The following is a 10763-nucleotide window of genomic DNA, read 5'->3' as shown; positions in this document are numbered from 1 at the left end:
TTTTTTTTTTTTTTTTTTTTTTTTTTTTTTTTTTTTTTTTTTTTTTTTTTTTTTTTTTTTTTTTTTTTTTTTTTCTTTTTTTTTTTTTTTTTTTTTTTTTTTTTTTTTTTTTTTTTTTTTTTTTTTTTTTTTTTTTTTTTTTTTTTTTTTTTTTTTTTTTTTTTTTTTTTTTTTTTTTTTTTTTTTTTTTTTTTTTTTTTTTTAATTTTTAATTTTCCCCTTTTAGAAGCATCTTTTAATGTCCCTCTTTCTTTTTATTTGTACGCTTCTAATGTCCCTCAGCGAGGCCGAGCGAGGTTGCTCTGGAACATCCCGGCCGGTTCCCTGCTCAGTACGGGTGGGTTCGGACCTGCCAGGGGCTGGGGGCTCAGACCAGGGTGGGATCGGATCTGGGCGAATTGCGAAATGCAGTGAAAACCAAAAAATCCATCCCGACTCAGAGGCCCGGCCCTAGGAAGGGACTGTGCCGCCCATCCCTGTGGCCTTGGGGGATTATTTCCCCCCGCCTCTGGGGCTCCCGTGGGTGCCCCCACGTCGGGACACGAGTGTCCCGGGGGCACAGAAGACTCGGGGGAGCCTGGGGATGGCGGGGTTTGATTTTCGGATCCTGGTGGAAAAAAGCGCGGGCACTTTCGCCTCTCAAACGCCTGCTCTGGGTCAGGGTTCCCGTTAGGGGGTGAGGCGGATGGGGGGCACCCCACTGCCCCCTCCGTCCAGGGGGAGCAGCCTCCCTCGGTCTGCGCTGCCGCCTCTCCCGAGCGGGGTTTTTTGGGGGGTTGTGTGTGTGTTGGGGCGGACGGGCAGAGCCCCACGATAACCGCAGCGGTGCGGGGGCACCCCGGACCCCCGGGAAGGTGGGGGGTGGGCAGCAGCGGTCTGTGCCCCCCGGGGAGCAGGGGAGAACCAGATGCTTTCGCTAACGCCTGGGAAAGGAGAAAAAAAAAAAAAATCGCTGTGAAAAACTGGTGCTTGATGGACACGAGATGCTCATCTCCTTCCCCTCATTCATCCCCACCGACACATGTCACCGGGGGCCGCAGCCGAGGGTTGCGCTCCCCTGACGGCTGCCCGCAGCTGTCGCCTTCCCGGGCGGCGGAGCGGGAGCCCGGCCCCGCGGCTCCGCATGAGAAGCGGTCCATGTGCGGGGGCACCGGGCGGGGGGGGGCCCAGGGCTCTATTGATCCCCGAGAGCGGCGGCGAAGCGACCCAACAGCTGGGCGGGGGGAGCCCTGCGCGCCCGGTGCGCGCCCCGACGGGGCGGGGATGGCCGCACAGGGGGGAACGGCGAGGGGGGGAAAGGCGATATCGAGGATGCGGCCCCTGGGCTTTTAAACACCCGCAGGAGCTCCGAGGCGATGTCTCGGCCCGGGCAGGCTCCTCATCCCCGCCGGTCCCGGCTGACCCCCGCGCGGAGCAACGGGCAGGGCGCGGAGCGGGCTTCCTGCCTTCCTTTTCCTTTTTATCTTCCGATTTCTCCCTCCCTCGCTTTTTTCTTTTCCTCAAGGACGAGGAAAACAGATGTGAAAGAGAGCGCGGTCGGTGGGTACAGGCGGGGGATGCTCCGGGACGGGCCTCCGCCGACCCCCGCGCTCAGCCCCGGTTCCTGGCCGTGTGTGTAACCCCGGGCACGCCGGGGCCGTTCAATGTGCCGTTCCCTTCCTAATTCCCCGGCGGCGGCGTCTCAGCCGGCCCGAGGGGACGGTGCGGGGCGGGCTCCGGGGCTGGCAGGGCCCGGGGCCGGGCAGTGACACCTCCCCGGAGCGGTGGTTCCCGCCGGGCAGGAAAGCGCAAAGGAAAGAGAAACCTCGTCCCTCCACACCGCCCCGGTACCGACCGGCCCCTGGAAGGTAAAAGCGAATTAATCTTTATTTATCCCCCCCCAAAAAATGTCTATCCCAGTGGCCGGTGCTCCTCGTCCCGGGACAGGCACTGCGTGCGCCGGTAACGGAACCATCGCTATAATGACCGGCGCCTTCGCTCTGCCCTCGGAGGCCGGGGGGCCCCGGGCCCGCCGCCCCCTCCCCACCGGCGCGGGGCCCGGCCTCGGCCCCACCGCAGCGCTCCTCCCGGGACAGGCGGGTTCTCCTCAGCTCCACGCAGCGCGGGAGCCCCCCGCGCCCTCGGGCCGCGCCGTGCGCGAAGGGGGAACCCCCCGCTAAAACGGGACCTCGTTCGCCTCCGCCGCCGCCGCTCGCCAGCGAGCCGCTCCTATTGCAGACCGCGCCGTGACCCTGTGCGGGGGGTGCCGGACGCCATCGAGCCGCCCCGTCTCCTCGCACCCACCGTCCGCTCGTCCGCGCACCGACACAAACCTACCGCTTCCACCGGGCTTCGGGGGCCGTCGGTGTGTCTGTCGGTCGGTCGGTCGGTGTGCCGGTCGGTCGGTGTGCCTGTCGGTGTGCCGGCCGGCCGGCGGGCCGGCGCGGGCGGAGGCGGCGGCGGCGCCCCGGCGGCTCCTATAAAGGGGCGCGGACGCCCCGTCCGGCGCGGGCGCGGCGGGCGCGGGGGGGCGGCGGCGGCGGCCGCGATTGGCCGGGCCGGGCCGTGACGTGCGCGCGCGGTCCATAAGGCTGCGGCGGCGGCGGCGCCGGGACCATGAGCAGAGCCCCCAGCGCGGCCGGACGGCGGGGCCGCCCCTCTGCCCCGCGCCCTCCGCCCGGCCCGGCCCGCCCGCCCCGGGCCCTCCGCACCGACACCCGCACCGCCCGGGCCATGCCACGCCGCGCCGGCTCGGCGGGGACACGGGCGGCCGCCGCGGGTAGCGATGCGCGGGGGTAGGTAGGACCGACTGGTGGACGGACGGACTGACTGACGGACGGACTGACAGACGGACGGTGCCGCCGAGACGTCGAGGGAGAGGGAGAGAAGCGAGAGCGAGCGGCGGAGCGTGTCCCCGTCCCCGCGTGTCCCCAACCCCGCGTCAGGGCGATGTCGCCGCGGCAGCAGCCACAGCCCGTCTGACCGCCGCCGCCTCTCCATGTCCCGGCTCGTTATTTATTATTATTATTATTATTATTATATTATTATTATTATTGTTATTATATTTTTTCCTCCTTTGATTTCTCTTTGGGAAAAGCACTTTGACTCCTGACTGCTCTACCTCAGATCCGAGAAAAAACTCATCACGCTCGCTTTTTGGCGATTTTGTTTTGAATTTTTGAATTTTTATTTTTTCTGAACACCGATCTTTATAGCTGTTATTGTTTTATTGTTACTCTTATTATTATTATTATTATCCGTGTGGTTGATAGCGACCGGGATCCTGCGACTGTGTCGAAGCGCTGGGCAGTGGGGGGTTCTCCTGTGTACCCCTCCTAGGACACTCGAACGAAGATATTTCTTCTTCTTCTCTTTATTCTTTCCTCCTTCACTTCTCCAAGGCTTTTAAAACAAACACACACACACAGGAAAAAAAAAAAAAAAAAAAAAAAAAAAAAAGGAGAGAGAAAGAGAGAAAAAACCCCAAACAAAACAAAAAACAAACCTTGGCCGGTGTTGTCATCTTTTTGAAAAAAAAAAAATTGTTGTTTTAATTTTTTTTTTTCTTGACACCTGGGAAACCGCTGCCCCCCTCAGAACTAACCAAAGACAATGGTTCACTGTGCAGGCTGCAAAAGGCCGATCTTGGACCGGTTTTTGTTGAATGTACTGGACAGGGCTTGGCATGTGAAGTGTGTTCAGTGCTGTGAATGTAAATGCAATTTGACAGAGAAATGCTTTTCGCGAGAAGGCAAGCTTTACTGCAAAAACGACTTCTTTCGGTAAGTACCGGCCCCGCCGCTCCTCTCCATCCGTTTTTCATCTCCATTTCTTTTCCCCTTTATTTCTGCTGTTTCCCCCCCTTTGTCAGCGGAACCCACAAGCGCCTCTTCCCTCCCGGTGACACGCGAACATCTCGAGCCGCTGTTATTTCTCCCCGGCTGGGGTCGGACCCGGGCATGGGCCCGTCGGGCCCTGCATGTCGGTGACAGGCCGATCTCGAGTTCTCCAAAGTTGCTCCCGAACTATCGACCGGCGGAGCGGTGCGGGGCCGGTGCGGGCCCGTGGCGGGGGGTGTGCAGGGGCCGTCCCAGGCCCGGTGCTGGGAGCGGGGGTGACCCCGCCGGGGCTTTCCGCGGCCGTGAGCGTGGCGCTGCCCGGGGCCGGGGCCCCGAGTTGTCCCCCCGGGCCCGGTGCCGCCGGGGAAGGCCCAGTACGGGCGCTTCGCGGGCCCATCGCCTCATGTCCAAACGAAACCAGGCTGCCCCGGAGGGCAGCGACCCTTCCCCACCGGATGGATGGAGAGGGCAGCGGGTACCGCCGCTCTCTCGCCGCCGCTTCTCCCGCTCATCCCGGTGCCGCTGCCCGGCTGGGCCCCGCCGCCGCGCACCGGCGAGAAGGGCAAGGACCGCCGAGCCCCCACTGCACACCCGCACAACGCGCGGCCCGATCCCCGCAGCCGCCTCTTCCTGGGCACGGGGACCGGCACCGCTCCGAGCCCGCCGCTCCTCCGCGGGGATGGGCCCCGCTGTCCCTCCCTCTCCCCGCGCTGGCCTTGCCCGCACCGGCGGCTCCTCCGACCGACCGGGCCGTTCAGAACGGATGGAATTTCTGCGTGGTGTTTATTAGAGCGTCGTTAATGCGGTGTCGGGACGCAGGGGACACCCCGGGCAGCGCAGCCCCAGGGTCCATCAATCCCGCAGCCCCGCGGCCACGTTTGATTTTTATTTTTAAAAAACACGGTATCAAGAATTTGCTCGTTAGGGAGACAGAGCGCTTTGCGGGGACGCCGTGTTTTGTTTAGTTCCGTTTTTGCACGGCCAAGCGGGGCGAGCGGAGGCCGCGGTGAGGGGCGCGGGGGCCCCGCGGCTCGGCGGGCGCTGCTGACCCGCTGCCCGGCCTCTCTCTGCAGGTGTTTCGGGACCAAGTGCGCGGGCTGTGCCCAGGGCATCTCCCCCAGCGACCTGGTCCGCAGGGCGCGGAGCAAAGTGTTCCACTTGAACTGTTTTACGTGTATGATGTGTAACAAGCAACTCTCCACCGGCGAGGAGCTCTACATCATAGACGAGAACAAGTTTGTCTGCAAAGAAGATTACCTAAATAACAGCAATACTGCCAAAGAAAACAGTCTGCATTCAGGTGAGGGAACACAGCCAGGGCGATGCAGGCGGGGATGCGCTCAGCCCCGGCTGCTCCTTGGGATGAGATGCTCTTCTCCCTTCTTCTCTTCTTTCCTTTCTCCTCTTCTTTCTCCTTCCTTTCTTCTTTATCCTTCCTTCTTCTTTCCCTTTTTTACTGCTTACTTTTTCTTTCCTTTTCCCCTTCTTTTCTCTCTTCTTCTCTCCCTTCTTTCTCCTGTCCTCTCTCCTCTCTCTTTCCTTTCGTTTCACTTCTTTCTCCTCTCCATTGTCTCTTCTTTATTTTTCTTCTCCCTTTCTCCTCTCCCTTCTCTCCTCTCCTCTCCCCTGTCGTACCACGGCCTGTCCCTCACGGTGTGTATTTCCCCCCGGCTGACTGTGACCCGGTTTGCTCTCCCCCAGCCACCACCGGCAGTGACCCCAGCCTGTCCCCCGACTCTCAAGACCCCTCCCAGGACGACGCCAAGGACTCGGAAAGCGCCAACGTGTCCGACAAGGAGACGGGCAGCAACGAAAACGACGACCAGAACCTGGGGGCCAAGCGGCGGGGACCTCGCACCACCATCAAAGCCAAACAGCTAGAGACTCTGAAAGCCGCCTTCGCGGCCACCCCAAAACCCACCCGGCACATCAGGGAGCAGCTGGCACAGGAGACTGGCCTCAACATGCGGGTCATCCAGGTACCGCCGCCTGCGGGCCCCGGGCGCGGCTCCGGGGGATGCGGGAACGCCAGTCTGGGGATGCAAGGGAGAGGAATGGCCCGTGCCCGGCACCCCCCGCACGGCGGGGCCGGAGAAAGCCCCACCGACCTTTTAAATCGTTGTTACCGAGGCGGCCCGGCACCTTCCCGGTGCTTCCCGGCCCGTCGGCAGGGACGGAGCCGCGGGTTTATTCTCAAAAGTCCTGAAGAAGCTGAAAGTAGTTTCGAAATTAATAACCAGAAATGTGAGGGGTTAATGGGTAAATAAGAATGACAATGCGCTGGAATTATTAAAAGGTTTATAAACCCGCAGCGCTGGGGTAATGGGGGGTTAAAGGACCATTAAAGATGAGGTTAGATTGGAGAGGCTCAGTGTGAGGGTAATTAGCAGTAATCTTGTCAGGGTAATAAGAATTAACTCAATCATTCTTGACCTGCAGACGGCGGGGAGCAGGGCCACCGTCACCCGTGGGTTCGGCCCCGTTTGGAACGAGAAGGAGCCGAGCTCTGAGAGCACCGGCAAAAAGAGACCGGGAAAGGGGAAAAGCGCGTCCCGGGGATGGGGATGAGAATAGGAATGAGGGGGAACGGGGGCGCGGGGCGGCGGCGTGAGCGGGACCCCCGACTCCGCGGCTCCCGTGACCGGCGCCTCTCCCGCCACCCGCCCAGGTCTGGTTCCAGAACCGGCGCTCCAAGGAGCGGCGGATGAAGCAGCTGAGCGCGCTGGGCGCCCGGCGACACGCCTTCTTCCGCAGCCCGCGCAGGATGCGGCCGCTGGTGGACCGGCTGGAGCCCGGGGAGCTCATCCCCAACGGGCCCTTCTCCTTCTACGGAGGTGGGTAACGCGCTCCCCCCGCGGCCCCTCGCCCCGTGCGCCCGCGGACACCCCGCGCCGGGATGCGCGGACACCCGCGGGGACACCGCGCGGACACGCCGGGCTCCTGGCTCGGCTCCCGGCAGCGCTGCCCCGCAGCCCTGGGGCCGTCCCGCTGTCCTGGGGCCGTCCCTCCCGGTTTCCCCCCCCTCCCCGCCGCGGGATTTCCCGCTCCTGGGGGTGGCCATCGCGGCGCTGCGATGCCCCGATTTTTTCGGGGTGCCGGCTCCTGTCGGTGCCTCCGCTGCTCTGCGGGAAGGGGGTCCCAGGGCTGCCGGAGCCCGGCCAGCCCGGCAACACGTTTTCCCCTCGGGTTCGCGGGTGAGACCCCCGAGCCCCCCAGCCGCGCGGCCGTGGCAGCGCTCCCGCGTCGTTCCCACTCGGGTGCCCTCCTGTTACCTTCCCTCTGTCTCTCCTTGTCCGCCAGATTATCAGAGCGAGTATTACGGCCCTGGAAGCAATTACGATTTCTTCCCGCAAGGACCGCCTTCGTCTCAAGCGCAGACCCCCGTGGATCTCCCCTTCGTGCCCTCCTCGGGGCCGTCGGGCACCCCGCTGGGGGCCATGGACCACCCCCTGCCCGGACATCACCCCTCCAGTGAGGCTCAGCGCTTCACTGACATCATGTCGCACCCCCCGGGAGACTCGCCCAGCCCCGAACCCAACCTGCCCGGGTCCTTGCACTCCATGTCCGCAGAAGTTTTTGGCCCCAGCCCCCCCTTTTCATCGATATCCGTCAACGGTGGTGCTAACTACGGCAATCACTTGTCCCACCCACCAGAAATGAACGAAGCAGCTGTGTGGTAGCTTTAAAACAAACTGGGTCTAAGTAAGTGATGATCATCTAGTCTGCTTATTGTTATGGTGTACAGAAATGAATTAATATAACATCTCTCCCGCCCTAAGACAATATTACCTTGGGAACGAACTGAATCCAATCGCTCCAAGGCAAGCTTTGCTCTAGACCAGGACAATCTCCATGTTATGGTTGTATCAGACAAGCGAGGGGACTTTTTTTGTACCATTGACAAAGAAACTGGGGAAAGCTGTACAGTAAAAGTGCTGCCATACCGTAGGATGGCGTAAGTTTGATTACCCTGTTGGATGTCATCCTAAGAGCCACAATCCTTAGAAACTTCTCGTTTAAAAAAACAAAACAAAACAAACAAACAAAAAAAGGAATTGATAATTGAATGAAGGAAAGGTCAAAGAAAAGGGGGAAAAAAAGCTTCAAGAACTCTCTAGCGTTCCCGGTTAAGGATGGTTCTGGCATTATGAATCTGTTTGTTCATTTTTGTCTCTCAGAAAGTTCGACAGCAAGAAACTCTTTTTAGCTTCAGCCATTTCAGCCTGCTGACGATCAGGTGGGACAACTTTTTTCTTTTCTTTTGTTTTTCTTTGCTGGTTTGGTTTGGTTTGGTTTCTTTTTTTTTTTTTTTTTTTTTTTTTTTTTTCCAAAAATAGCAAATACTAAATGTTAAGCCCTCAGCACCAACTCTTCTACCTTCACAAAGCTACACGTACAAAACCTCCTCATCATAGCAAAGGTCACCACCCAGACCTCTAACGAAAATGACTTGAAAAAACAAACAAACAAACAAAAAAGTATTCTACCTTCACAGAGAGAGAAAAGCTAAACAAAAAGACTCTATTGAACTAAAAACAGTCAACTGTTTACGTCTAATGTTAAATTCAGGAGCTCAATGTTTTACTAATAAATCCTGTTTTAGAAAAACCTCTTGTTCAAAAGCAAAAGATTTTGAGCAACCAACCAAAATAGTTCATTTTCTTTTCTGTAGATGTTCTAACAGATTGCAGGGCTTGTGGTTCACTGTGCTAGTTTGTAAAAGGTGTTGTTTACAGAAGGCAAAGAAAAAAAAAACCCACAAAACCCAGACAGTTGCCAAATAAAGTAAATATATAGCACAAATACTGTAAGGTGCTTTGCACCAGCAACCCGAGAAGGTGTTTAAAAAGTGTTACAAGGTTAAAAAGAAAAAAAAAAAAAGACAAACAAACATCTTTGCTAATTTTTAGTCCTGTTGAACATTCATGGAATTGTTAATATGACTTATATAGACCCACACAGGTTTTATTTTTGTGTCTTTAAAATAAAAGTCCAAAATATTTAAATTTTATGGTCAAATATGCAGTCAACAGCTGCTACTTTTTTCTTTATATATTAAATTTCTCATATGTCTTTTATTGTTCTAATAAACCTAAGCTTGTGTGACCTCCAGTGCATATTAGACCATTCACTGTATGAAAGAAAACATGTTGGATAAAATTTGTGCGTTTTTAATAAAATTAGAAAATCTGATGTTTAGATAACTTGTGTTTCATTCGATGTTTTAAGCAATTTTTTTTGAAATTGATTCTCTTGAGTAAAATAGCCCTGAGAGAGAATGATCCACTCTGCTGATAGTCCTGTAGAGCTCTTTTGCTTTGGTAGAAGTCTAAGCCCTGGTGTCGATGCAGGGAGCGGCCAGAGGCAGCTCCAGCCTTTCTTTCCATCTCCAGGCTCAGTTGTTGAAGTCCAAATACCCTGTTACGCTGTACTTTGAATTTTAAAATTGGAAACTAATCAAATTATTAAATATCTTTCGTTATTCGTGGTCGATGCTAAGAGAAAACATTCCAAATGCTTCTTTTATGCATAAACAAAAATGTGTTGTAAATGTAAAATGCTTGCAAAGATATGGTTTATAATCGATCTGGTTTTAGTTAATTCTCCAAAGATAATTTTGGTGTTTTTTGGTTTGTTTTTTTTTTCCTAATTGGATGGTTTGAACACAGCGTAACCTCAATGTCCTGAATGTAATTTTAATCCTTTTTTTTTTTTTTTTTTAAAGAGGTGAGACAAAGTCAATTGTTTGACAGCGTTTGGTCTTTCTGAAGTTCTCCAAAGGGCAGAGGGGGAGAATATTTTGCTTTGCACTAGATACAGACTCATTTTCTCGGAGAAAAATGAAACAAAAAAATTCTGGAGCCTTGTGAAATGCCAGATTTCATGTTTTAATTAGAAATCATTGCAGAATCCTAAATACTCATTTCTCCAAAAGCAAAAGTCTCACTTGTTCCAGGAGGACTTTGACGTGTGTTAGAGACAAAGAATCAGGTTCGGTTCTGAGAAGTCGCTGGTTTTAAATGTTTTCCACCTGCTGAGCTGATGGAATGGGATGATCTGTAATTGCATCTTTTCCTTCGTCTCTCAACTAACCGTGGCTCAGGCTTCTTTTTTATTTCATGTAGACACGGAATTTGATGCTAAACCCCAGATTTCTACGTTCCCAGTGATTCCATTATTTATCTCTTTGGACTGGGCGGGGGGGGAAGGGGGGGAAGAAACCCACAACCTCAAAATGCTTTAAAGTTGTATGTTTGTAATATTCAATGGTGACTTTTGATTTTGTTCACTACCTAATTTCTATGCCCAGCAGAGGGGCCAACTAGACGAAGCAATAGTTCACTTTAAACACAAAATGTCTTATATAATAATAGTATAAAGATAAAAACTATCTGCAAGGGATCTGTTAGTGTTTCTAAAAAAAAAATAATTCATGCTTTATTAAATACAGGGGAGACTTCTTAAACTCCTGGGCTCCATGTCTAACTCATTTATTTGTCTTTTGTACTGTTGCCGTGTTTTGTTGCTCTGGTTTGCATTTATATAAGCGAAGGAATGGGTGATTTATTTATTCCAAACTTCTACTTATCTGGGCAAGACAAATACTGCTGTTTGTGCTTCTGGTCCAGGCTGCTGGTTTATTGTTGAATCAATTATTTTAAATTAGAATTTCGCCAGATGGGCTTGGTTTGTAGAAAACACGTCTGCCGAGTGATTGGGGGGGAGGGGGGAGTTGTTATTTTATTTTCTTCATTTGGTAACAAGGTCCTTGCGCAGTTTTTATTTTGGCAGTGCTGTGATGCGGTTCAGTTTAGGTCAGTGGCTCTAAAAGGGAAGGAGGAGAGCCTGTCCTTTTGTCAGTGCTCTCATCCCTTCCCGAGGGGCTTTGGCAGTTTGGGGGCAGCGCAGGAGCCTTTCCCGTGCCTGTCCCTCGGTGCTCCCGGG

At 54.5% G+C, this 10763-nt stretch overlaps 2 protein-coding genes across 2 annotated transcripts; one reads left to right on the top strand and one right to left on the bottom strand.

The window, feature by feature from the left end:
• Window positions 1-244: 244 nt before the first annotated feature.
• LOC114057467 (basic proline-rich protein-like) lies at window positions 245-2979 on the bottom strand. The gene is made up of 3 exons (XM_027883782.1): window positions 2790-2979; window positions 2317-2456; window positions 245-923 (listed from the first exon to the last, which is right to left on the bottom strand). Exons 1-3 carry the CDS (start codon window positions 2977-2979, stop codon window positions 279-281), a joined length of 975 nt encoding a protein of 324 aa, XP_027739583.1. The 3' UTR covers window positions 245-278.
• Window positions 2980-3431: 452 nt separating this feature from the next.
• Window positions 3432-8638, top strand: LHX1 (LIM homeobox 1). Its single transcript, XM_027883845.1, has 5 exons — window positions 3432-3761; window positions 4892-5118; window positions 5520-5797; window positions 6487-6652; window positions 7119-8638. The coding sequence occupies exons 1-5, from the start codon at window positions 3592-3594 to the stop codon at window positions 7496-7498; spliced, it is 1221 nt and encodes a 406-aa protein (XP_027739646.1). The 5' UTR covers window positions 3432-3591; the 3' UTR covers window positions 7499-8638.
• The last annotated feature ends 2125 nt before the right edge of the window (window positions 8639-10763 follow it).

The sequence above is a fragment of the Empidonax traillii genome, unplaced genomic scaffold, assembly GCF_003031625.1.
Source record: "Empidonax traillii isolate 1590-97213 ecotype Southwest subspecies unplaced genomic scaffold, ASM303162v1 scaffold135:size1941959, whole genome shotgun sequence".
Lineage (NCBI taxonomy): Eukaryota > Metazoa > Chordata > Aves > Passeriformes > Tyrannidae > Empidonax > Empidonax traillii.
This window is presented reverse-complemented; position numbering and strand designations above follow the sequence as displayed.